This window comes from Macaca fascicularis, chromosome 9 (assembly GCF_037993035.2).
Source record: "Macaca fascicularis isolate 582-1 chromosome 9, T2T-MFA8v1.1".
Lineage (NCBI taxonomy): Eukaryota > Metazoa > Chordata > Mammalia > Primates > Cercopithecidae > Macaca > Macaca fascicularis.
In genome coordinates, this window is record NC_088383.1 from 111,432,718 (window position 1) to 111,457,860 (window position 25,143).

Sequence of the window (25,143 nt, forward strand, 5' to 3'; positions counted from 1 at the left end):
AATGACCAGAATGCACTCACACCTTCCTTGGGCCACCTTTACTGTGCCCATGGAGGCAGCTCCGAGAGTAGGTTAACACTATGGAGCAAAGGAATAGAGAAGGGGGACAGGAGTTAAGGGCCCCCTGTGTAGGGGTATAGGGCTCCTGCATCCCTCTGGGATCTGAGCCTAAAAGGCTCGGGCAGAGTCCAGCGAGTGCCTCAATGGAAGCGGTACTTTCTGGCCGGCTTGAGGTTGATGTATGTGGCTTTCATCTCCTCGGCCTCAGGGTTCCGCACGTCTTTGAATCGCTCCCCTTTGGTGCTCACTACCTGGTTGTCGATGTATCGGATCAGCTTCTTGGGGGCCTGTTAGGCAATCAGGCAGTGAGTGGCAGAAGCCAGGAGCCAGTCCCACCCATTCCACATCCCCAGCAACCCTTAACTCTCTCACCTCCTTGGGAGCCATGGGCCGGTGAATCTTCTGATCCTCTGCGCTATCCACCATCATATACCTGTCAAAAACTGGCTGGGTGAAGCTCCTGTCACCCTGGGAAGACCCTCTAGGGCCCAGCCCAGCCCAGGCCAGCTCAGACTCACTTCTGCAGGATGAAGGACTTCAGCTCATCCTTTTGGGGGCCTCTGAGGCGTCTGGGCAGGTCCTGCAGAGAGGGGAGGCCTGGTCTAGGCCCAAGGGCACCAGCAGGGGAAACAGATGGGGATAGGCAAGGGTTGGGGCTTAACTCCAAGGTGGAATGTAGCTGAGGCTACATGGTAGAGGGTGCTGGGAGAAGATACCTGGTTGGGGCCCTCCCAGGCTGCAGGCCCCTCTTCCTTCCCCTCTACCAGCATCTGCACAGCTTCTTCCAAGTCCCCCCGAGCTTTGGCCAGCACCCACTGGGCCTGCTCCACTGAACAGGTAGGGAACACCTCCAGGAGTACATCCACCCCTGGCAGAAGCTCCTCCTCAGCTCCAGTTGCCTAAGGGTACAAACATTAACAAGAGGCAATACTCCCCCCTTTCCAGCCCCCTGGGTCCCTCATCAGTACCCTTCTCTACCAGTACCTCATCTTGGGTGTCCGCAGCAGCAGCAGCAGCAGCAGCAGACCTACTCTCTTCTTTGAGCATTTCGGGCCGCTGCAGGGGCTCTGGGGAGATGGGCACCTGACCTTGGACACCAGAGCTCTGTGGTTGTAGGTTCTCTTAAATAGGCAAAGAGAACATCAGGTTTGCCAAGGCTCTGGGGAGCAGGGAGTTGGGGGGAGGGGTAGTGGGGTTATGAATCACCCAGGTGCCTAGAGCTCCAGACTCACCTTTGTTCCTGGCATCGCTCAGCTGCCCTGAGAGCTTCTGCATCATGTCCCCTATTGTGCCCCTGAAAAGATGAGGGTGGTGAGAGGTTGACCCTGCCCACCCCATAATCAGCCAGCCCCTTCCTCCTCCTGGCCCCAGCCAAAACCTACCTGGGGATGTGGGCGAAGCCAGGCACATAGGCCTCCATCATCTCAGTGAAGGCCTCCATATCGAAGTTCTCCTCTGATGGGCCCGAGGGGCCCAGGTCCTCCAGGACCCCAAGCACATAGGAGAAGATGACCTCATCCAAGCCACTGCAGGAAGGAAACAGGACAAGCCCTGGGTAGGATACTGGATGCCTCCAGCACCCCCACCTGTCCTGAGACTCCAGCCCTCAGCTTCATGAGGTCTATAAGCTAGACCTTCATCCTTGAGGCCAGAGAGTATAACCCCCTCCCTCAGAGCTATGGTTTCCCATCTGCCCAACAAAGGTGACAGGGACAGGATGAGAAGTAAGGCCTTCAGCAAATCCTAATCAGCCCTCCTGCCATCTTTCCATTGGCCAGGACCTATAGTACTGCCTGGCAGCTCCAGCTCTGGGCACTGACATGAACCTTCTCAGGGAGCCGTCTCTACCTGAGGTCGGCCTCCGGGAGGTGCGTCTGGACAAAGGCAAGGAGCGCTGCACTGACGATCCTCTCCAGCTCCATGCTCTCTCTTCTGAAGGGACACAGACAGACAGGATGGCCAGGCCCTCTTCTGCCTTCCCCTACCCACTGGGCCCGGGGGCAGTGGCTCCTCCCTCTAGGCCTGCCATGGAGCCATCTGTTGATGCTGCCCTCTATTCCCCGAAGCAGAACCATGCCCCCTCCTCCGCCCATCTCACCTCCTCCAGCCTGAGACAGGACAGGGCACTGTGTCTGGAGACAGCCTCTAGAGGAGGTGCCCCCCACCTCTCCCCATCCCCCTACCCCATTCCCCAGCATCAGTCCCAGACCTTCTGGCAAGGTCTTGGGGTCACATGCCTCCTGGCTCAGGAATCCCATCACTGAGGGAGCCCCTTGGCTCCCAAGTCCAACCACAAGGGGCCCCATTGTCCAGCCCCTCAAGGAGCAGCCTCAGGACCAAGCACAGCCCTTCTCCCACCCAGAACAGGCCACCCACCCTCTGCACAAAGGGGCTTTTCTGGCTCTGGGGCCCAGATAGAAGGGGAAGCCTTTCATGGATTCTCTCCTCTCACCCAGTCCCTGCCCTTCCCGCAGCTTGGGGCTATCTGCAGAGCACTTTCCATCCTCCTCCCCAAGGCCTGTGGAGCCCACAGATCTGGCCCTTTCCCAACTCTCCAGCCTCCCCAGTCCCTCCTCGCTGGCTCGCTCCCGCCCCACCTTGCTGTCCCTCAGACTTGCTGAGCTTCCTTCTGTTTGTGTCCTGCAGGACCTCCATGGCTTGTCCAGTCACTCCTCAGGGCTCCGCTCAAATGTCACCTCCTCAGAGAGCCCTTCCCTGTCTAACCTACGGCAAATAAGTCTTCTCCATGCCCCTTAACCCTACATAGCACTTACTACCGTTAACATTATTTTGTGCTTATTTGCCTATTGTCTGTCTGCCCCCATAAAATGGAAGCTCCAAAGCAAGGTGGGGACGAGGGGGACACTCTGTCTTATTCATGAGTGTAACCCTACCACCTAGTCAAATGCCCACACTGGCTAGGTGCTGAATACATAACTTGTTGACATGCTCCATTCCCATCTACATGATTTTGACTCCCAAAAGTCTGTTTGGGAGTCAGGAGCATGTGGGTGGTAATGAATGGCTCCAGACCCATAGGTCCAAATGGCAGCTGATCGTCTCACTCAGAAAGTTCAGAGGCACCACCACTTCCACACACCTCACACTCATGATAGACTATCAATCTGCACACATCCCCCCTCCAAACACACATCTGCTTCATCAGCTGATACCACTCAACTGCCAAAGCTGAAACCTGGGGATTACCCTTGATTTTGCCTTCTTTCACCCTACCAGTCAATCACCAAGTCTGTCAATTCTACTTCCTTCTTTCCTTCTCCGCATGCTATCCACTTCTCCCTATCTTGAGTCTGGCTTCTGCTCCAAAATCTCCACCAAAATTTTTTCTTTTTCTTTTTCTTTTTTGAGACAGGGTCTGGCTCTGTCACCCAGGCTGGAGTACAGTGGCATGATCTCGGCTCACTGCAACCTCCATCTCCCCGGCTCAAGCCATCCTCCTGCCTTAGCTGCCGGAGTAGCTGGGACTACAGGGGTACACCACCTACTATTTTTTGTTGTTGTTGTTGTTTGTTTTAGTAGAGATGCAGTTTTGCCATGTTTTGAGTCCAGGGTTCAAGACCCAGGCTGGTCTCGATCTCCTGGACTTAAAGTCCAGCCTTGGCCTCCCAAAGTGCTGGGATTATAGCCATGAGTCACTCCGTGCCCGGCCTCAAAATTTAGACTGAGGTTGTCAGTTACTTTTTCCAGGTTTTGGTCTAATTAGGTTGAACCATATGAGCTTACCAATTTTGTCTGGTTTTGATCTACAAAAAAAGAGGGGGCAATTTCTCATGGTTTCACCTATTTGCCCTTTCAGCAGCTCCAACTTTGGTTTCTGAGACACCATTCTTTCCTGGTTTCCTTCTACCTCTCTGGCCATTTCGTGGAAGGCCCTTTCTCTGTCCCCTTCTCTGCTGCCCTCTAAATGTGGGAGTTCCTCACATGCAAAGCTGCCGCTTCTTCTCACTGCAGCACTCTCTCTCTCTGGAAGATCTCATCTGGGCCCACATCTTTAAGTACCAATGCCATGTCATCAATTCCCAAATGTCCAGTCCTCTAGTCCAGTCTCCTCTTCTCCTCTGAGCCACAGGCTTGGACATCTACCTCCCTAACACTGCCACATGTGTTTTACAGGCATCTCACACTTAGTGTGTCCCAGACGTTCTCTCAAATGCTTTACTCCTCCAAGGCCATCCTCAGTAAATGCATGTCCAGGCACTGGGCTGTTCCTGCCACAAATATGGGAATTATCCTTGACATCATCCTACCCCTTGCTTTCCCTCATCCAATCAGTCACCAAGCCCTCATCATTATCTCTTGCCACATCTATTTCTCTCCATCTCTACTCTCACTCTTCTCCATTTCTTGCCTGCAAGGGCTTCCTAACCCTTCTCCCCACTCCATCTTTCCCCCAACAACCTATTCTCCACACCACAGCTGTGTGATCTTTACAAAAAAAATCATATTTTTCCGGCTTAAAATCTATCAATGCCTTCCTGCTACCCTTCAGGGAAGTCCAGAATCTTTTCATGGCTTTCCACTGCAGGCCTTACCTTGTCTGTATCTCTCTCCAGCTTCACCATGCATCATATCTTTCTGGATCATTTCCCTCCCTCCACCCTGGCTTTTTTTTTTTTTTTTTTGAGACAGAGTCTCACTCTGTCGCCCAGGCTGGAGTGCAGTGGCGCAATCTTGGCTCACTGCAAGTTTCGCCTCCCGGGTTCACGCCATTCTCCTGCCTCAGCCTCCCGAGTAGCTGGGACTACAGGCGCCCGACACCACGCCCGGCTAACTTTTGGATTTTTAGTAGAGACGGGGTTTCACCATGTTAGTCAGGATGGTCTCGATCTTCTGACCTTGTGATCCACCCGCCTCGGCCTCCCAAAGTGCTGGGATTACAGGTGTGAGCCACCGCGCCAGGCCGCTTTTTTTGTTTGTTTGTTTGTTTGTCTTGTTTTGTTTTTGAGACAATGCCTCACCCTGTCGCCCAGGCTGGAGTGCAGTAGCGCCATCTTGGCTCACTGTAACCTCTACCGCCTGGGTTCAAGAGATTCTCCTGCCTCAGCCTCCCGAGTAACTGGGATTACAGACATGTGCCACCACACCTGGCTAATTTTTTAGCCAGGTATTTCTAGTATTTCTAGTAGAGACAGTGTTTCACCATGTTGGCCAGGTAGGTCTCAAACTCCTGACCTGAGGTGATCCACCCGCCTTGGCCTCTCAAAGTATTGGGATTACAGGTGTGACAAAGCACCTGGCCCCACCCTGGCTTTCTTTCAGTTTGCCTCAAGCTCTTTCATGGCAAGGTAGTGTGCCTTCTGAGCCTTCTGCCCCATAATCTGAGCGAGACGATGAGCTGCCACTTGGACCTATGGGTCTGGAGCCATTCATTACCACCCACACGCTCCTGACTCCCAAACAGACTTTTGGGAGTCAAAAGGATGTAGATGGGAATGGAACATGTCAACAAGTATGTATGGAGCACCTATCCAGTGCGCGCATTTTTCTAGGTGCTAGGGCTACACAAACTATTTCTTCTGCCTGGGTATCCTTCTGCCTCCACCTCTTCACTTGTTGTCACTCTGTCTGATCTTTTGGGTCTCATTTCAAAATTCCCTTCCTTGGCTGGACACGGTACCTCACACCTGTAATTCCAGCACTTTGGGAGGCTGAGGCAGGAGGATCGTTTGAGCTCAGGAGTTTAAGACCAGCCTGGGCAACATAGCAAGACTCCATCTCTCTTTTTGGGGAAAAATATTTTTAGGCTGGGCACAGTGGCTCATGCCTCTAATCCCAGCACTTTGCGAGGCCGAGTGGGTCAGATCATGAGGTCAGGAGATCAAGACCATCTTGGCTAACACGGTGAAACCCCGTCTCTACTAAAAATACAAAAATTAGCCAGGGGTGGTGGCATGCGCCTATAGTCCCAGCTACTCGGGAGGCTGAGGCAGGAGAATGGGGTGAACCTGGGGGGCGAAGGTTGCAGTGAGCCGAGATGGCGCCACTGCACTCCAGCCTGGACAACAGAGCAAGACTTCGTCCCCCAACACCCCCCACAAAAAAAAAATGAAACTTTTTTTTTTTTTTTTTTGAGACAGAGTCTCCCTCTGTTACCCAGGCTGGAGTGCAGTGGCCGGATCTCAGCTCACTGCAAGCTCTGCCTCCCGGGTTTACGCCATTCTCCTGACTCAGCCTCCCGAGTAGCTGGGACTACAGGTGCCCGCCACCGCGCCCGGCTAGTTTTTTTTTTTGTATTTTTTTAGTAGAGTCGGGGTTTCACCATGTTAGCCAGGATAGTCTCGATCTCCTGACCTCGTGATCCACCCACCTCGGCCTCCCAAAGTGCTGGGATTACAGGCTTGAGCCACCGCGCCCAGCCTGTAAGAAAAATATTTTTAAATAAAAATAATTCCCTTCCGGCCGGGCGCGGTGGCTCAAGCCTGTAATCCCAGCACTTTGGGAGGCCGAGACGGGCGGATCACGAGGTCAGGAGATCGAGACCATCCTGGCTAACACGGTGAAACCCCGTCTCTACTAAAAATACAAAAAAAAAAAAAAACTAGCCGGGCGTGGTGGCGGGCGCCTGTAGTCCCAGCTACTTGGGAGGCTGAGGCAGGAGAATGGCGTGAACCCGGGAGGCGGAGCTTGCAGGAAGGCGGAGCTTGCAGTGAGCCGAGATCCGGCCACTGCACTCCAGCCTGGGAGACATAGCGAGACTCCGTCTCAAAAAAATAAAAATAAAAATAATAATAATTCCCTTCCTCAAGGGACACTACCCCTGACCTAGAACTGGTTTGGTCCCTGCCATATTACACTCTCTATGCAGGCTATGTTTTCTGACTAGCAGCACCTTTCACAGCCATAACTATTATTTGGACAACGTTTAATGTTTCTTCCAGTTGTCTCATGAAGCAGGGACTACACACTGGGCTGACATTCACCAATGTATACTCAGCATCTCTCATGAAGTGAGCACTCAATAAACAGTTACACCTCAATTTACCTATGAAGAAATGAAGTTCAGTGTGTTTAATGACTTGCCCAGAGTCACCTGGCTTGACTGCAGTAGACAGATTTAAATCCAGGTCACCTAGTTCAGCATCTATTCTAGGGGCTACTCTGGGGAAGGGAGGATATCAAGACTTTCAAGTTGGGACAGGGCTATCTTCTATGCTCACAGTTGCCTGGTCCCCTGAGTGGTAACAGAGTTGCTCATAGCACAGGGGTTACTTTGGAAAGCAGGACTCCCAGCCTACAAGGGGGATGCATGCCACCTGCTCCAGAGCCCTCATGGGCCCTGAGGAAGAGCAGAATGGCTCAGCCCAGGCATACTAGATCCCATCATGCAGCTCCCTCAGGGTAGAGCCACCTCAAGGGACCTACCTCCTCGACCTGGGTTACATCACCCTTGAATCCTGGGCTGTCAGTTGCATGGTAGCCTCTGCTGGGACAAAGGCCCATGGCTGCTGCATGAAAGCCCAGTTTCTTTCTTTCTTTTTTTTTTTTCTGAGATGGAGTCTTTCTCTGTCACCCAGGCTGGAGTGCAATGGCGCGATCTCAGGTTCATGCCATTCTCCTGCCTTAGCCTCCCGAGTAGCTGGGACTACAGGCGCCAGCTAATTTTTTGTATTTTTAGTAGAGACGGGGTTTCACTGTGTTAGCCAGGATGGTCTCGATCTCCTGACCTTGTGATCTGCCCGCCTCTGCCTCCCAAAGTGCTGGGATTACAGGCATGAGCCACCGCGCCCGGCTTCATTTTTTTTTTTTTTTTTTTTTTTTTTTTGAGACGCAGTTTCGCTCTTGTTGCCCAGGCTGGAGTACAATGGTGTGAACCTGGGAGGTTCAAGCAATTCTCCTGCCTCAGCCTCCTGAGTAGCTGGGATTACAGGCGCCCACCACAAGGCCCAGCTAATTTTTTGTATTTTTAGTAGAGATGGGTTTTCACCATGTTGGTCAGGCTGGTCTTGAACTCCTGACCTCAGGTGATCTTCCCACCTCAGCCTCCAAAAGTGCTGGGATTACAGGTGTGAGCTACCACACCCAGCTGAAAGCCCAGTTTTTTTTTCTTTCCTTTTTTTTTTTTTTTTTTTTTTTGAGACAGAGAGGTTCACTCTTGTTGCCCAGACTAGAGTGCAATGGCGTGATCTCTGCTCACCGCAACCTACGCCTCCTGGGTTCAAGTGATTTTCCTGCCTCAGCCTCCTGAGTAGCTGGGATTACTGGCATGCACCACCATGCTTGGCTAATTTTGTATTTTGAGTAGAGACGGGGTTTCTCCATGTTGGTCAGGCTGGTCTCAAACTCCCGACCTCCGGTGATCTGCCCGCCTCGGCCTCCCAAAGTGCTGGGATTACAGGTGTGAGCCACCAGGCCCGGCCTGAAAGCCCAGTTTCTAGGGAAGAAGCTTCTCAGGGATGTGTCTCATGCTTCTGGGTTTTTAGCCAAGGCCTGGGGGCCAGGGAATTTTTAGGAAACTCTTCCCTGTCTCCAAATAAAAAGACTTGCTCCCCTAAGCTTTTTTCTAGTTTGTCTTCCAAGGGAACATCCTCCCTCCCTCCTCCTGTTCTTGGTCCACCCAAACTTCACCCAGGCTTCTAAGCTCTTTTACCCTTCCCCATTCCTGCTAGCCTTCCTCAGCACATCCTTCCTACTCAGGGGCTCCTATAATACTTCTCCCAGCATAGCCCCTGCGTTGGGGAAGACCTGGTCTGCCAGACTGGTTTCCTAATTAGCACCTAAGCAGCCAGCCTTCTCCAGGGTAAGAACATGATTTCCATGAGACATTTCAAATTCCAGATGTAGCCCACAGAACCCCATTACTTCTAGGGGGCCCCAAATTAGGGATCATAGGTTGATGGTGTCTACTAAATGTGACTGTCATCCTGTCATGAGTCCTGCCTAAATGCCTCTGATGATGGTAATATTAGCATTTATTGCCTCTGCTTACTAGGCATTGTCCTAAGCACTTTTACATGTATTAACTTACCGAATCCTTACAATAACTCTAAACGTAGATATGTTTTATTTTATTTGTTTGTTTTGTTTATTTATTTGAGACGGAGTCTCGCTCTGCCATCCAGGCTGGAGTGCAGTGGCGTGATCTCGTCTCACTGCAACCTCCACCTCCCTGGTTAAGCAATGCCCCTGCCTCAGCCTCCCGAGTAGCTGGGATTACAGTCGCATGCCACCATGCCTGGCTAATTTTTTTGGTATTTTTTAGTAGAGACGGGGTTTCACCATGTTGGCCAGACTGCTCTCGACCCCCTGACCTCAGGCAATCCGCCCACCTCGGCCTCCCAAAGTGCTGGGATTACAGGCATGAGCCACCGCGCCTGGCAGTATTATCCCCATTTTACCCGAAAGAAAATGAAGGCACTGTGAGGTTAAGTAACTTGCCCAAGGTCACAGGGCAAGTTAATGGCAGATTTACACCCAGGCTGTCTGGCTGCAGAACCCTCACTGTTAACCACCGCACTACCTCATCTCTCACGATGCAAACTGTGTGGCCCCATCCTATATTCGGAACCTCCTCTCCTGCCTCGCTGGCTATATTGCTTATTTCAGAATCTTTGCTCACACCATTCTCCCAGCTCAGAGCATCTTTGCCTCTGCCTCTCCAAATCTCATTCTGCAGGACTCACTTCCTTTCTGCAGCCAACCCTAACTGCCCCATCTTCACTGCTCCCAGCTGACCTGGGAGCTTCCCAAGAGAAGCACAGGCCTGGACCCTCCAGATGCTAGGTAGAGACACTGTGGACAAATTTAAGTGAGACTGGGGTAAGAAGTACTATGGTACTCCCTTGGGGTGGGGAGGTGCTTAAAGTGGAGGGAGAGCAGGCCATGTGGGAGGAGGAATCCTGGGAGCTAGTGTGAAAGGAGTCCTAGCGAACTTCTCAGGGAGGCACCAAGGGGTCTAGCATGGAGGTCTTCATTGCTTCTCCCAGCCCCTGTGAAGCCCGGTTCTTGAGGCCCTGGACCCATAACGCAGGCCCCAAAGGATATAATTGTCCCCTGATTCCCAAGTCAGACCTTAGAGGCATCAAGGACATTGAGGAGAACAAGGGATCCCTACATCCAAAGTCAGGCGGGAACACAAACAGGGAGGGCGAGCACAGGAAGTGGGACCGCGATGACGGACGACCCCTGAAGCAGCAGCTCCCTAAACCCGCTAGCGGGACACCCGTAAGCGTCCAGAATAGTGCGCCCGAGGGCACGGGGATGCGGCTGTGGCCTTGCAGGACACATGACGAGGCAGGCCTGAGGTAACTGGTTGTTCCTTGATACAGGCCACGGCGAGAATCAGAGATGGGGGTCCGGTGGGCCCCGGGGGGGTACCGTGGGGGAACACACTGGACGGGTACCCTGGGTCAGCGCTCTCCGCGACTCTCCTAGCCCTGGGCCGGGGGCCGGAGGGGAAATCACCTGCTCCGTCGGGCGCCGCCGGCGACTTGTCCCGCGCGGTGCAGCTCTCATCCCCCAGCCCCACCAACGAGATCAAAGGCGGGGCCCAGAGCGGTTCCCTTCCAGAGGCGCCGTGGCGGCCATGTTTGAGAAGGGCATATTGCCCACAACAGGGCGGAGCTTCTGCTCATTCTCAAGCGTCCCAGGGCTATCGACGGGCTCCCGCGGCGGCCAGTTTTTTTGCGCGTAGGGAGACGTTAGAAGTGAAGGTCTTGAGAGGGGGTGGAGTTGAAGTGGGTAGGACTGCATCCCCGCCTTGTTCCTTCTCATCCATCAGAGACCTTTCTCTTTCTTTCTCTTTCTCCTCTCTCTCTCCCTTCCTTCTTTTTCTTCTTCTTCTTTTTCTTCTTCTTTCTTCTTTCTTTCTTTTTTTTTTTTTTTAGACGGAGTCTCGCTCTGTCGCCCAGGCTGGAGTGCAGTGGCGCAATCTCGGCTCACTGCAAGCTCCGCCTCCCGGGTTCACGCCATTCTCTGGCCTCAGCCTCCCGAGTAGCTGGGACTACAGGCGCCCGCCACTGCACCCGGCTAATTTTTTCTATTTTTAGTAGAGACGGGGTTTCACCATGGTCTCGATCTCCTGACCTTGTGATCCGCCCGCCTCGGCCTTCCAAAGTGCTGGGATTACAGGCGTCCCGGCCCTTCTTTCTTTCTTCTTCTTTTTCTTTCTTCTTTCTTCTTTCCTCTTTCTTTTTCTTTCTCCTTTCTTCTTTCCTTCTTCTTTCGTCTTCTTCTTTCTTCTTTCTTCTTTCCCCTTTCTTCTTCTTTCTCCTTTCTTCTTTCTTCTTCGGAGGGAGCCTCGCACTGTCGCCCGGGCTGGAGTGCAGTGGTGGGATCTCGGCTCACTGTAACCTCCGCCTCCCAGGTTCAAGAGATTCTCCTGCCTCAGCCTCCCTAGTAGCTGGGATTACAGCCAGGCTGGTCTCGAACTCCTGACCTTGTGATTCGCCTGCCTCGCCCTCCCAAAGTGCTGAGGATTACAGGCATGAGCCACCCTGCCTGGCCTCTTTTCTTTTTTTCTTTGTTTTCCTTTCTTTCCTTCTCTTTCCTTTCCTTCCTTCCTTCTCGTTCTTTTTTTTTTTCTTGCTGTTACAGCCCTGGGCTGGAGTGCAGGTTCACGAGCGCGAACATGGCTTATTGCAGCCTCGACCTCCTGGGTTCAAGTGATCCATCTCAGCCTCTGGAGTAGCTGGAACCACAAGAGCATGCCACTACACCCAGCTAATTTTTTTTTTCTTTTTTTTAGAAACGGAGTTTTTGCCACGTGGCCCAGGCAAGTCTCTTAGGTACTGACTTCCCCACCCTGTCTGTACCTTTTGCATTCCCTTAACAGCAGTGTCTCCCCCAGATTGGGGTGGGCTACAGGTCTGGGTCTTCGGAGGGTGGAGTCTGGGATTTTGGACGTGGTCTGGGGGAGGTTGGGTGGTAGCAGGTGCCAGGGTGAGGATCCATCTGAGCCCTGGTCATGGACAGCCTGTAGACCATGCCTATCCCCGGGGCCTTCATCCCGATGTTGGCAGGGCTGCTTGTCTAGAACAGGACAGCTGAACTCCAGGGCCCAACAAGACCTCAGCTTCCTCTTTCTGTTCCTGCTGCCAGAGATTCCCGGTGCTGCCCTGTGGGGAAGCCCCACAGCCCTCCCCTCTTGGGAACCCTGAAATGGGTCACGAGGGGAAGATTCCCATTCAAGGATAAGCTTTCCCATCTCCCATCAGCAGGAATGAGCCCTTTTTAGTGCTAGTTCCCTTGTAGGGTGCTGGGGACCTGGAAGCTGTCCCTGCTCTCAGGGAGCTCACAGTCCAAGAGGGAAGTCCCATCTTTCCTCTCCCCTAGGGATTGAGGCAGTGCCCAGATACTATGCTGCAGTGGCTCAGACCTGTAATTCTAGCACTTTGCAAGTCTGAGGTGGGAGGATCGCTTGAGCCCAGGAATTTGAGACCAGCCTTGAAGACGCGAAACCTTGTCTCTACAAAAAAAAAATTTTAAATAAAAAATTATCTGGGCCTGGTCATGCATGCCAGTAGTCCCAGCTACTCCAGAGGCTGAGGTGGGAGGATCATTTGAGCCCCAGAGGTCAAGGCTTCAGTAAGCCGTGATCTGCACTCCAGCCTGAGTGACAAAGCAAGACCCTGTCTCAAAAAAAAAAAAAAAAAAAAAAAGAAGAAGAAGAAGAAGAAGAAGAAACTATGGAGAAAACGGGATGACTGCTTATTGCTTTCTCTTCCACCTCTGGTCCTCACAACAGTCTCTTTCCTCTTCTGGCCTCAGAGACAGCAAGATGCTCGCTGCCTGGGGGAGGTAGCAGGGAAAGGAGGGGCACATTCGGCATCGCTTTGCCCATAAAAACACTGCCACTCCAGCCTGGTGATACTAGGGTTAATGAGTTGTGGGGTGACAGCGACTTTGAACTCTGGCCGGGCAGGCCCCTAGGAAGGGGGTGATGGGCAGCCCACAGCCCCAGGCCTCTGCCTGTCCTCCAGAGACCAGCCATCCCTTTCCTCCCCCATCCCCTTTCCTGCTTCCCTCTGTCTGTTGCACAATACTGATGACTCTTCTCTCCCTACCACCCTCCATTCCCGGAACTTTCAAGTTTCCTCAGTAGAGCTGCCCTGAGTTCTGGCCCAAGACCCCTGCAAGCCATCTCTGACTGTGTGCCTTCCCCTCTCCCCTCTCCCCTGTTTGTTGGATGGCAGCTGTGTGTGACCAGGTATCAGAAAGAACTTCCTGAGCTTTCACAGCAGGAGGATGGAAAACACTTCTTAGGGGGAGTCTCTCCTTTACCAACTCAAACTCTGGGGAGTCCCAGCTCTGTGCAGCAGGAGTCAAGTTCTAGGGGGCCGAGGACACAAGGTGGGCTGAGGAGAGAGACCCCCACAGACACAAGGACACACACATACTGTAAGGTAGGGGCTCCTGGGATCCCTGCCCTGAGGGCTTCTGAAACTGGCTGAACCTTCAGCCCCTGATTTTCTTTCCCCTCAGGTCTCAGTCTCTCCCTCCCCAAAATGGGAACAGATTCCCCACTGCCCTTTGGGTGCTGCTTGAAGCCACACAGAGCTAAAGGAGGCAGAGGGATGCCTCTTCCCCGCCATTCCTTCCAGTGAATTTTGCAGCTGGTGTTTGGGTGCCTGGATCGCCTTAACTGGTGGGAAAAGCTAGAAACCTACGCTGAAGCTTCCCCTAGCACATCATTCCCCATCATCCTGCTTCAAAATGAGAAACTGGACTTGAATTTGGCATAAAGGGCAGATTTTTCAGGCAGAGTAGAGAGAGAACCCAGCGGGCTGGTCTCAAGGGGTGTGAAGAACCCAGTTAGAGACCAAGGTGAGGAAGGGGAGGCTTCAAAGAATGGCGGGGGCGGGGTCCCGCTCTGGCTTGAGGTTAGAAAGGGCTCTCTGGGCAGGGTTCCTGGCCCTCCCACACCTTCCTCCTTTCTCAGAAGAGCCAGCATGAGGCGGGGGCGGGAGGCGGCTGGGGAGGGGGGGGGGGCGGAGGCCTTATTTAAGGAGCACCGGCTGAGAACATCGTTGCAGATCCAGCCCCAGGAGCCAAAGAGAGGAGATTTCGTGGGTAAGTGGCGGTCCCTTTCTCTGGATTCCAGCAGGGGTGGGGATGGGGTGCCCCTGAGGCGCAGGCTTGGCTTTCCCTCTCTGGGATAGGCGGCAGCTTTGCCATGTGAGTGAGGGGAGCACCCAGCCCTCAGCTGAACTCTCCAGAAAATGAAAATGTGCTTCAGGGAACTCTTTCTCCTCTACTCCTCTATCCCAGGTACTTTAAACCTTTATTCAGGGTTTTGGGGAGATTTCTGGGGAGCTAGGACTCCTGGGCTGGGCTTCTATCTTGGGGATCTGTATCTTGGGGACTCCCTTTAGCTCAGAAAGCCCCTTGGTTTGCAGAGAGATGCCCTTCTCAGTGTGCGTGTTCTGGCTCTTTCCCCAGCCCCTCACCCCTGCAGCCCCACATCAGGCCCCACCAGGAACACATCTGGGCAGGAAGCGACAGGACTGAGTATGCAGTACTGAGGCCTGGGGATGAATCCCTGCCATGGCCCTGAGCCCCCTCCCCTCATAACCTACTCCAATTCCTGTTGGAATTTATGGAACTCCTGTCCATTTCCTTAGCTGTGGGCCCCCATTTTCGGCTCCAAGCTCAGACCCTCGCTGGAATAGGAGATCTCTTGCTATCACAGGTTCCTTATGTGGAGCAGGCACATACCACCATGCCCGATCTGGGCCTCAACCTACTCATCCTGGGAACGGGAGACAATTCACAGAAGAAAACATGCAAGGGCAGCGTCCAGGCTGAAAGAACTTTGGCCACCTGGCACTGAGAACTGAATTCCATAGGCTGTGAGCTCTAGCAAATGCCCTATGGACTCAGTTCTGGTGCCCGGCAGTGCTACACCATCAATTCCAAGGCCGTGGAGCAGCTGATGGTTCAGGCTCCCCAACTTCCCAGCCAGGTGTTTCTGCAGGCCCACATCTTGCCCACTGGCCAAACCTTTAAATAACTTTGACCCGGGCTACTATTATGCTCAAAGACATCAGGGGCTCTCCCAAATATCTTTACGCTGCCAGAAAGTCTTCTATAGTATGGCCTTCACTTAACTTTCACACCTGATCTTTCATCGCCTCCTGCTCATAACCTGCCACCAGTGAACTCCTGCTGCTCCGGCTCCATACTTCTCACGCTGGTCCCTCCTCAGTGCTTCTGGGGACACCTCTTGCCCGTCACTGTCTGTTGGAATCCTAGTCATTCTTCAAAACCTCTCTCAGATGCCTCTTCTTTTTTCCTTTTTTATTTTTTTGAGATGGAGTCTCGTTCTGTGGCCCAGGCTGCTGGAGTGCAGTGGTGCAATATCGGCTCACTGAAACCTCCACCTCCCAGGTTTAAGTGATTCTCCTGCCTCAGCCTCCCCGAGTAGCTGAGATTACAGGCATGTGCCAACACCCTGTCTCTACAAAAAATTAAAAACAAGGCTGGGCACGGTGGCTCACGCCTGTAATCCCTGTACTTTGGGAGGCCAAGGCGGGCCTGACTTGAGGTCAGGAGTTTGAGACCAGCCTGACCAACATGGTGAAACCCCGTCACTATTAAAAATACAAAAATTGGCTGGGTGCAGTGGCTTACGCCTGTAATCCCAACACTTTGGGAGGCCAAGGCAGGTGGATTACCTGAAGTCGGGAGTTCAAGACCAGCCTGGCCAGCATAGCAAAACCCAGTCTACTAAAAATACAAAAATTAGCCAGGCATGGTGGTGTGGGCCTGTAATCTCAGCTACTGGGGAGGCTGAGGCAGGAGAATTGCTTGAACCTGGGAGGTGGAGGTTGCAGTGAGCCGAGATTGCACCTCCGCACTCCAGCCTGGGTGACAGAGACTCTGTCTCAAAAAAATAGGCTGAACTCAGTGGCTCACGCCTGAATCCCCGCACCTTGAGAAGCCGAGGTGGGCAGATCACTTGAGGTCAGGAGTTCGAGGCCAGCCTGGCCAACACGGTGAAACCCCATGTCTACTGAAAATACAAAAATTAGCTGGGCATGGTGGTGGGCACCTGTAATCCCACCTACTCGGGAGGCTGAGGTGGGAGAATTTTTGTTTTGTTTTGTTTTGTTTTGTTTTGAGACGGAGTCTTGGTCTGTCGCCCAGACTGGAGTGCAGCAGTGCATTCTCAGCTCACTGCAACCCCCACTTCTGGGGTTCAAGTGATTCTCCTGTCTCAGCCTCCCAAGTAGCTGGGATTATAGGTGTACACCACCACACCCAGCTAATTTTTTATTTTTAGTAGAGATGGGGTTTCATCATGTTGGCCAGGCTGCTCTTGAACTCCGGACCTCAGGTGATCCGCCCGCCTTGGCCTCCCAAAGTGCTGGGGTTACAGGTGTGAGCCACCATGCTCAGCCAGAAGCCTTTTCCAAGAAGCCTCTATCAACCCCCCAACAATGCATATGATCTCTCCACACCCCTCTTCATGAGTCCTATGAGGTCTAGTCCAGTGTCCAGCATATAGTAGCTGTTCAATAAATATTCCTTGCATTTTTGTTGAGTGTGTCTCGTGTATGAAGAGGCAGTTTGGCCTACAGGTTAAGACTGCAGTCAGTTAGCCAGGCATGGTGGTGTGTGCCTGTAGTCTCAGTTACTCGGGAGGCTGAGATGGGAGGATGGCTTCAGCCTGAGAGGCAGAGGTGGCAGTGAGCCAAGATCATACCACTGCACTCCGGCCTGGGCCACAGAGCGAGACCCTGTCTCTCTCTCAAAAAAAAAAAAAAAAAGATAAGAAAATTACAATCAAATTTCCCAGGGACATTCTTGGGGTATAGCCTTGGGTAAGTTGTTAACCTCAATGGCCCTCAGTTTTCTCATCTGCAAATGGGAATGATAATTACGTCCATGGAATATAATTATATCCACATCAAGGTTTTGTGAAGATTAAATTAAAAGTGTTGATAGTTTCTGTTCAGGGCTTTAGCATGGTACCTGGCATAGAGCAAGTTCTCTTAAGTGTGGGATGTTGTTATGATTCCTATTTTATTCCCTTGAGTAGAATGTGAGCCAGACAAAGGTAAGGTCATTGCAGGGTGGAGGAGGGCTTGAAATCGGTCAGTCAGGGCTTGTTGACTAAGGGGCTCCTGACAAAATGGATTGGGTGACAGGTAAGGCTGGGGCAGGGCCAGGAGTAGGAGGCCATCAGGTCAGGGCTTGGAGTCCCAGGCCCCGCTGGGAGCTGAGAGTCCTGGATTCCTGCCTACAATGTGAGCTCGGGTGGAACACTCCTCGATGGCTCTGGTTTCCCAGCTTAATGTAAATTGAAGAGATCGAACCAGATGAACAACAAGGTCCCTGGCAGCCCAGATGTTTTATGAGTTCTGGGCTTCTAAGTTAACCTCAAAGAAAAGATCAAATAAGGAAGCATCTGTGCTTCCTCCAGGGCTCACATCAACAGGGCCTGGAGTGAAATGGGATGCTAGACTCAGTGACTGGTAGCACCTCCTTCAAAAAGCCTGCAGTCAGGGGCCCTTCTCCCTCGCTGGGGCTGGGGCTAGGGGTAAACTGTGTGCAGTCCAGGGGCACTTCCAGAGAATGCCCCAGGGAGGAATGACTAAGAGAATGCAGATCCTCAGAGATGGGGGACATTGAGAGACTTCAAGACCCAAGAGGACAGACAGGGAAGTGAATATACAACACACCTTATGCTGGAGTGGGACTGATTTATTTGAAGCCTGCGTTGTTTCACAACAGGATTTGAGAATGCTTACCAGCATGCACACAATTCTCCAACATTAAAAAGTAAAATCAGGCTGGGTGCGGTGGCTCACGCCTCTAATCTCAGCAATTTGGGAGGCCAAGGTGGGCGGATCACCTAAAGTCAGGAGTTCAAGACCAGCCTAGCCAACATAGCGAAACCCCAGCTCTACTAAAAATACAGAAACAAAAATTAGCCAGGAGTGGTGGCAGGTGCCTGTAATCCCAGCTACCTGGGAGGCTGAGGCAAAAGAATCATTTGTACCTGGGAGGCAGAGGTTGCACTGAGCCAAGATCATGCCACTGCACTCCAGCCTGGGCGACAGAATGAGACTACATCTCAAAAATAATAATAATAAAATAAAAAGTAAAATCAAAGCCAGGTGCATTGGCGAGGGTTTGTATTCCCAGCTATTCAGGAGCCTGAGGCAGAAGGATCACTTGAGCCCAAGAGTGTGAGGCTACAGGGAGCAGTAATTGCATCACTGCACTTGAACCTGGACTACAGAGCAAGACCTGTCTCAAAATAAATAAATAAAAATAAATAATTTTTTTTTTTTTTTTTTTTTTTTTGAGACGGAGTCTCACGCTGTTGCCCAGGTTGGAGTGCAGTGGCGCGATCTCCGCTCACTGCAAGCTCCGCCTCCCGGGTTCCCGCCATTCTCCTGCCTCAGCCTCCTGAATAGCTGGGACTACAGGCGCCCGCCACCGCGCCCGGCTAATTTTTTGTATTTTTAGTAGAGACGGGGTTTCACTGTGGTCTCGATCTCCTGACCTTGTGATCCGCCCGCCTTGGCCTCCCAAAGTGCTGGGATTACAGGCTTGAGCCACCGCGCCCGGCAAAAATAAATAATTTTGAAAAAGTAATGTTAGCACTATGTAAAAAAGAGGTTTAAAATGTTAGCACTATGTAAAAAAGAGGTTTAAAAAATAAACTCAGCCAGGCGTGGTGGCTCACGCTTGTAATCCCAGTACTTTGGGAGGCTGAGGCGGGCGGGGCATGAGGTCAGGAAATCAAGACCACCCTGGCCAACACGGTGAAACCCCATCTCTACTAAAAACACAAAACTCAGCCGGGAGTGCCACCGCACGCCTGTAGTCCCCGCTACTTGGGAGGCTGAGGCAGCAGAATTGCTTGAACCCAGGAGGCGGAGGTTGCAGTGAGCCGAGATCACGCCACTGCACTCCAGCCTGGGTGACAGAGAGAGACTCTGTCTCCAAAAAAAAAAAACCTCACTGGCCAAGTGCAGTGGCTCACGCCTGTAATCCCAGCACTTTGGGAGTCCAAAGCAAGTGGATCACTTGAGTCAAGGAGTTCCTTTGAGACCAGCCTGGGCAACATGGCGAAACCCTGTCTCTACTAAAAATATAAAAACATTGCTGGGTGTAGTGGCACACGCCTGTAGTCCTAGCTACCAGGGAAGCTGAGGTGGGAGGATCGATTGAGCCCAAAAAGTCGAGGCTGCAGTGAGCCATGATTCTGCCATTGCACTCCAGCCTTGGGCAACAGAGTGAGACCGTCTCAAGGAGATTTAAAAAAAAAAAAAGCTCATTGGCTGGGTCCCAGTATGATGACTCATACCTGTTATCACAATGCTTTAGGACGCTGAAATGGGAGGATCCTTTAAGACCACCCCAGCAACATCTCCTAGACCCTGTCTCTACAAAAAGTTAAAAACAAGGCTGGGCACGGTGGCTCACGCCTGTAATCCCTGCACTTTGGGAGACCAAGGCGGGCCTGCCTGACTTGAGGTCAGGAGTTTGAGACCAGCCTGACCAACATGGTGAAACCCCGTCACTATTAAAAATACAAAAATTGGCTGGGTGCAGTGGCTTACGCCTGTAATCCCAACACTTTGGGAGGCCAAGGCAGGTGGATTACCTGAAGTCGGGAGTTCAAGACCAGCCTGGCCAGCATAGCAAAACCCAGTCTACTAAAAATACAAAAATTAGCCAGGCATGGTGGTGTGGGCCTGTAATCTCAGCTACTGGGGAGGCTGAGGCAGGAGAATTGCTTGAACCTGGGAGGTGGAGGTTGCAGTGAGCCGAGATTGCACCTCCGCACTCCAGCCTGGGTGACAGAGACTCTGTCTCAAAAAAAATAGGCTGAACTCAGTGGCTGACGCCTGAATCCCCGCACCTTGAGAAGCCGAGGTGGGCAGATCACTTGAGATCAGGAATTCAAGGCCAGCCTGGCCAACACGGTGAAACCCCATGTCTACTGAAAATACAAAAATTAGCTGGGCATGGTGGTGGGCACCTGTAATCCCACCTATTCAGGAGGCTGAGGTGGAAGAATTGCTTGAATCCAGGAGATGGAGGTTGCAGCGAGCTGAGATGGCACCACTGCACTCCAGCCTGGGCGACAGAGTGAGACTCTGTCTCAATAAAATAAATAAATAACAAATTAGCTGGGCACAGTGGTACACACCTGTGATCCCAGCAACTCAGGAGTCTGAGGTGGGAGGATCACTTATGCCCAGGAGGTCGAGGCTGCAGAGCTATATCAAATCACTGCAGTCTAGCCTGGGCAACAGAGCAAGACCCAGTCTCTTAAAAAAAAAAAAAAAAAAAAGGGCCGGGCATGGTGGCTCACACCTCTAATCCCAGCACTTTGGGAGGCCGCGGTGGGCAGATCACCTGAGGTCGGGAATTCGAGACCAGCCTGACCAACATGGAGAAACCCCATCTCTACTAAAAATACAAAAAATTAGCCAGGCGTGGTGGCGCATGCCTGTAATCCTAGCTACTCGGGAGGCTGAGGCAGGAGAATTGTTTGAATCTGGGAGGCAGAGGTTGCGGTAAGCCGAGATCACACCATTGCACACTGTCCTAGGCAACAAGAACGAAACTCCGTCTCAAGAAAAAAAAAAATACTATATATGTATGTCACTATGTCACTGACATTATTTATTTATTTAGAGAGATGAGTTTTGCTATGTTGCCCAGGCTTGGCCTCCTTGACTCAAGGGGTTCTCCTGCCTCAGCCTCACAGTAGCTGGAGTACATGCGAGCACCACAGTGCTTGGTCTCTATTATCTTTACAATGAAAGATAAGAAAAGGCTGGGCATCAGCACTTTAAGAGGCTGAGGTGGGCGGATCACGAGGTCAGGAGATGGAGACCATCCTGGCTAACACGGTGAAACCCCGTCTCTACTAAAAATACAAAAAATTAGCCGGGCATGGTGGCGGGCACCCATGGTCCTAGCTACTTGGGAGGCTGACAGGAGAATGGCGCGAACCCGGGAGGCAGAGCTTGCAGTAAGCCGAGATTGCGCCCTTGCACTCCAGCCTGGGCAACAGAGCTAGACTCCGTATCAAAAAAAAAAAAAAAAGAGAAAGAAAGAAAGAAAGAAAAAGAAAGGGCTGGTTATGATCTTATCCCCATGGCTGAGCATAATCTATAGTTCTTATTCAAATCTTGCTACTTGTCCCAGTAATGTCCTTCGTAACAGGTTTTATTTTGATTCAGGATCCAATCCAGGATTATGCATTGCATTTAGTTTTCATGCCTTTTTAGCCTCCTTTGAATCTGAGACATTTTCTGAGGTTCACATAGTCTTTTTTTTGAGACAGGGCCTCACTTTGTCACTCAGGCTGGAGTGCAGTGGCATGATCACAGCTCACTGCTGCCTGTACCTGCCAGGCTCAAGCAATCCTCCCACCTCAGCCTCACAAGTAGTTGGGACCACAGGTGCACACCACCATGCCCGGCTAATTTTTGTATTGTTTGTAGAGATGAGGTTTTTCTATGTTTCCTAGGCTGTCCTCAAACTCTGGGGTTCAAGCGATCCACCCATGTAGGCTTCCTAAAGTGATAAAATTACAGGTTTGAGCCACTGCGCTGGGCTGGTGTCCATAGTCATTTATGACATTGCCATTTTTGAACAATACAGACAAGTGGGATCATCTCGCTTAGGTTTATCTGAGGTTTCCTCATGACTGCATTACTGCTGAACTGATGTTGTGTTGTTTAACATAGAAAGCTTATGATGTTGACTTGTCCCCTTTAATGATAATGTCAACTTGTTTCATCCTGCTGAACCCACAGTTGGAATCACCCCAAAAGCCTTAGCAGGGGAGTTTCCTCATGGGAGTGCCCCAAACCTTTTCCAGATGGGGCCAGTTGGGATTCCAAAGAAAGTAGCACTTAGCATTAAATAAACACCAGGGTGATCAGTCCAAAGCATTTATTTATTTATTTAGACAGGGTCTTGCTCGCTCTGTTGCCCAGGATGGAGTGCAGTGACATAATCATAGTTCACTGCAACCTCAATCTCTTGGGCTCAAGCAATCCTCCCACCTCAGTCTCCCAAGTAGCTGGGACTACAGGGGCACACCCCCACGCCCAGCTAATTTTTTTTTTTTTTTTTAAGTAGAGATTGGTCTTGCTATGTTGCCCAGGCTGGTCTCGAACTACTGACCTCATGCCATCCTCCTACCCCAGCCTCCCAAAGAGCTAGGATCACAGATGGGAGCTGCCATGGTCAGCCAGTCCAAAGCATTTATTAGGGAACTTTACATATGGAGTGCTACAGCAATCCTCACGACAGACAGCAAGAGAAAAGGGGTGATCCCCCTAGGTATATCCAAGCAAAGTGGTCAGGGGATAGAGTTTATGTGAGTGTTTAAGGCATTTGGCGCAGGGCTGGGGCTTGTTTCTTTCAGTGTTTTGGCAACAACCTAGATACTTTTATCAGTGCCAGGAAATGTTCAAGACCCCAGTGTGGGTTCAAGCCTTCAGGGTAAAACATGTTGGCTCACAGAGGGGTGAAAAGGACTCTGTGATCTTTGGGTTCAAGACACAGAAATAGGGGACAGACACTGGGGGACCCTAAGCTTTGATAACTTAGTTAAGGTGGTATATACCAGTTTTCCCTATTATACAACTAGTTTACTCTTTTTCACTTTGTAATTAATAAATATCTTATTGGAACATATTTTGAAACTAAACTAAATATACTGTTTTTATTCAAATTTGTACTCATTAGTTTTATAATCCATGAGTAACCTGAATCAACTTAGTATCACCTGAATCAATATTTGGAACATATTTTATAACTTTCACTCCTTAGGGCTTTTGCACCCACCATACCCTCTGCCTGGCTTCACTCTCACCCTTCTCTGCATGGCTAACTTTGCATTCTTTAGATCTCAGTTTAAATGTCACCTCCTCAAAGAGGCCATCCCTGATTATCTTATTCTAAAGTAAGTTCTGACACTTAATTATTAAATAAAAAATAAAAATAGAACAGGCATGATGGCTTACACCTGTAATCCCACCACTTTGGGAGGCCGAGGCAGGTGGATCACCTGAGGTCAGCAGTTTGAGACCAGCCTGGCCAACATGGTGAAACCCTGTCTCTACTAAAAATACAAAAATTAGCTGGGCATGGTGGCACACACCTATAATCTCAGCTACTTGGGAGGCTGTGGCAGGAGAATCGCTTGAACCCGGGAGGTGGAGGTTGCAGTGAACTGAGATTGCCCCACTGCACTCCCGCCTGGGTGACGGAGCGAGACTCTGTCTCAAAAAATAAAATAAAGTAAAATAAAAATAAAAATAAAAATAAAGGCCAGGCGCAGTGGCTCACACCTGTAATCCCAGCACTTTGGGAGGCCAAGGTGGGCAGATCACGAGGTCAGGAGAGTGAGACCATCCTGGCTAACAACGGTGAAAACCCGTCTCTACTAAAAATACAAAAACAAAATTAGCCGGGCGTGGTGGTGGGCGCCTGTAGTCCCAGCTACTTGGGAGGCTGAGGCTGGAGAATGGTGTGAACCCGGAAGGCGGAGCTTGCAGTGAGCTGAGATGGCGCCACTGCAGTCCAGCCTGGGCGACAGAGGGAGACTCCATAAATAAATAAATAAATAAATAAATAAATAAAATAAAATGTGACAGGCAAAACAGTGCAACTCTTCTTATATAATTAATACCATGTGTGGCCAGGCGTGGTGGCTCACGCCTGTAATCCCAGCACTTTGGGAAGGTGAGGCAGGTGGATCACTTGAGGTTAGCAGTTCAAGACCAGTCTGACCAACATGGTGAAACCCCATCGCCACTAAAAATACAAAAAAATTAGCCAGGCATGGTGGCGTGTGCCTCTAATCCCAGCTACTTAGGAGGCTGAAGCAGGAGAATTGCTTGGACCCAGGAGACAGAGGTTGCAGTGAGCTGAGATCGCGCCACTGCACTCCAGCAGCCTGGGTGACAAGAGTGAAACTCTGTCTAAAATACAGATATAACACATATAAAATACATTTTGTGCATAGAAAAATAGTAGATCGGACCTCAATGATCATTAAGGGGTGCGGGAAATCAGAAAAGACTGTAACTTCCTATATCACATATTTCTGTATTGCAAACTATGTTTAAAACAAACACTGGCCAGGCATGGTGGCTCACGCCTGTAATCCCAGCACTTTGGGAGGCCGAGGCAGGCAGATCACAAGGTCAGGAGTTCAAGACCAGCCTGGCCAAGATGGTGAAACCCTGTCTATACTAAAAATACAAAAAAATTTGCTGGGCGTGGTGGCACGCGCCTGTAATCCCAGCTACTTGGGAGGCTGAGGCAGGAGAGTCGCTTGAACCGGGAGGTGGAGGTTGCAGTGAGCTGCGATCATGCCACTGCACTGCAGCCTGGGCGACAGAGTGAGACTCTGTTTCCAAAAAAAAAGAAAAAAAAAAAGACACAAAGCAAATTTGACTCTGAGCTCCTTGGAAACCAGGACCAAAAGAAAAGTATGAGCAGTAATAAGATCCTTAGTGCTGGCCGGGCGCGGTGGCTCAAGCCTGTAATCCCCACACTTTGGGAGGCCGAGACGGGCGGATCACGAGGTCAGGAGATCGAGACCATCCTGGCGAACACGGTGAAACCCCGTCTCTACTAAAAAATACAAAAAACTAGCCGGGCGAGGCGGCGGGCGCCTGTAGTCCCAGCTACTTGGGAGGCTGAGGCAGGAGAATGGCATAAACCCGGGGGGCGGAGCTTGCAGTGAGCTGAGATCCGGCCACTGCACTCCAGCCCGGGCGACAGAGCCAGACTCCGTCTCAAAAAAAAAAAAAAAAAAAAAGATCCTTAGTGCTTAAAAGATAAAAGCAAACCACTGATCAGGAGAAACACCTTTTCCAAGGGCTGAGGTTTGAGAGAATTTCTCCAAGAAGTTCATAAATACAGCAGTACCGAATCAGCTGGCCTACAGCTTCAATAACTCACCTGTGTATACGCAGGTAACTATCGGTCAGCTACAAATGGAAGTTCAGTAAAAGAAATTCCACAAGGGACCATTTCTACAGCTGGGCCTCAGATCTGGCTAGATCCTAGTTAAAATTGGCTATGTGGCCTAACACTCCAGCAAACTCCTAGAATAATGCAAATCTCAGC

General features: G+C 51.1%; 2 protein-coding genes across 13 annotated transcripts in view; one reads left to right on the forward strand and one right to left on the reverse strand.

Annotated features, from left to right (window-relative positions):
• Window positions 1-23: 23 nt before the first annotated feature.
• On the reverse strand, window positions 24-10,550 carry CUEDC2 (CUE domain containing 2). Of its 4 annotated transcripts, none has more exons than XM_005566304.4 (9): window positions 10,483-10,550; window positions 1,909-1,989; window positions 1,443-1,586; window positions 1,293-1,354; window positions 1,045-1,181; window positions 777-959; window positions 579-640; window positions 433-493; window positions 24-347 (listed from the first exon to the last, which is right to left on the reverse strand). In XM_005566304.4, exons 2-9 carry the CDS (start codon window positions 1,980-1,982, stop codon window positions 201-203), a joined length of 870 nt encoding a protein of 289 aa, XP_005566361.1. In that variant the 5' UTR covers window positions 1,983-1,989; window positions 10,483-10,550; the 3' UTR covers window positions 24-200. The 4 variants fall into 4 exon arrangements, with proteins under 4 accessions (XP_005566361.1, XP_005566360.1, XP_015312103.1 ...); XM_005566303.3 differs by having other exon boundaries at window positions 1,909-1,992; XM_015456617.3 differs by having other exon boundaries at window positions 1,909-1,992; window positions 10,422-10,550.
• Window positions 10,551-14,047: 3,497 nt separating this feature from the next.
• MFSD13A (major facilitator superfamily domain containing 13A) overlaps window positions 14,048-25,143 on the forward strand; it is a 39,909-nt gene continuing 28,813 nt past the window's right edge. For all 9 annotated transcript variants that reach the window (XM_065521355.1, XM_065521358.1, XM_074002617.1 and 6 more), the window contains exon 1: window positions 14,048-14,088. The gene's annotated coding sequence lies outside the window, so the exon portion shown is untranslated. The remainder of the gene's footprint in view (window positions 14,089-25,143) is intronic.

Excerpts from the sequence above, each read along its gene's own strand:
- CUEDC2 (XM_005566304.4), bottom strand. The coding sequence starts at position 1,982 with ATGGAGCTGGAGAGGATCGTCAGTGCAGCGCTCCTTGCCTTTGTCCAG. Across the intron at positions 1,355-1,442 it reads GGCTTCGCCCACATCCCCAG|GGGCACAATAGGGGACATGA; the intron begins GTAGGTTTTGGC and ends TCATCTTTTCAG. Across the intron at positions 1,182-1,292 it reads GAGCGATGCCAGGAACAAAG|AGAACCTACAACCACAGAGC; the intron begins GTGAGTCTGGAG and ends TGCCTATTTAAG.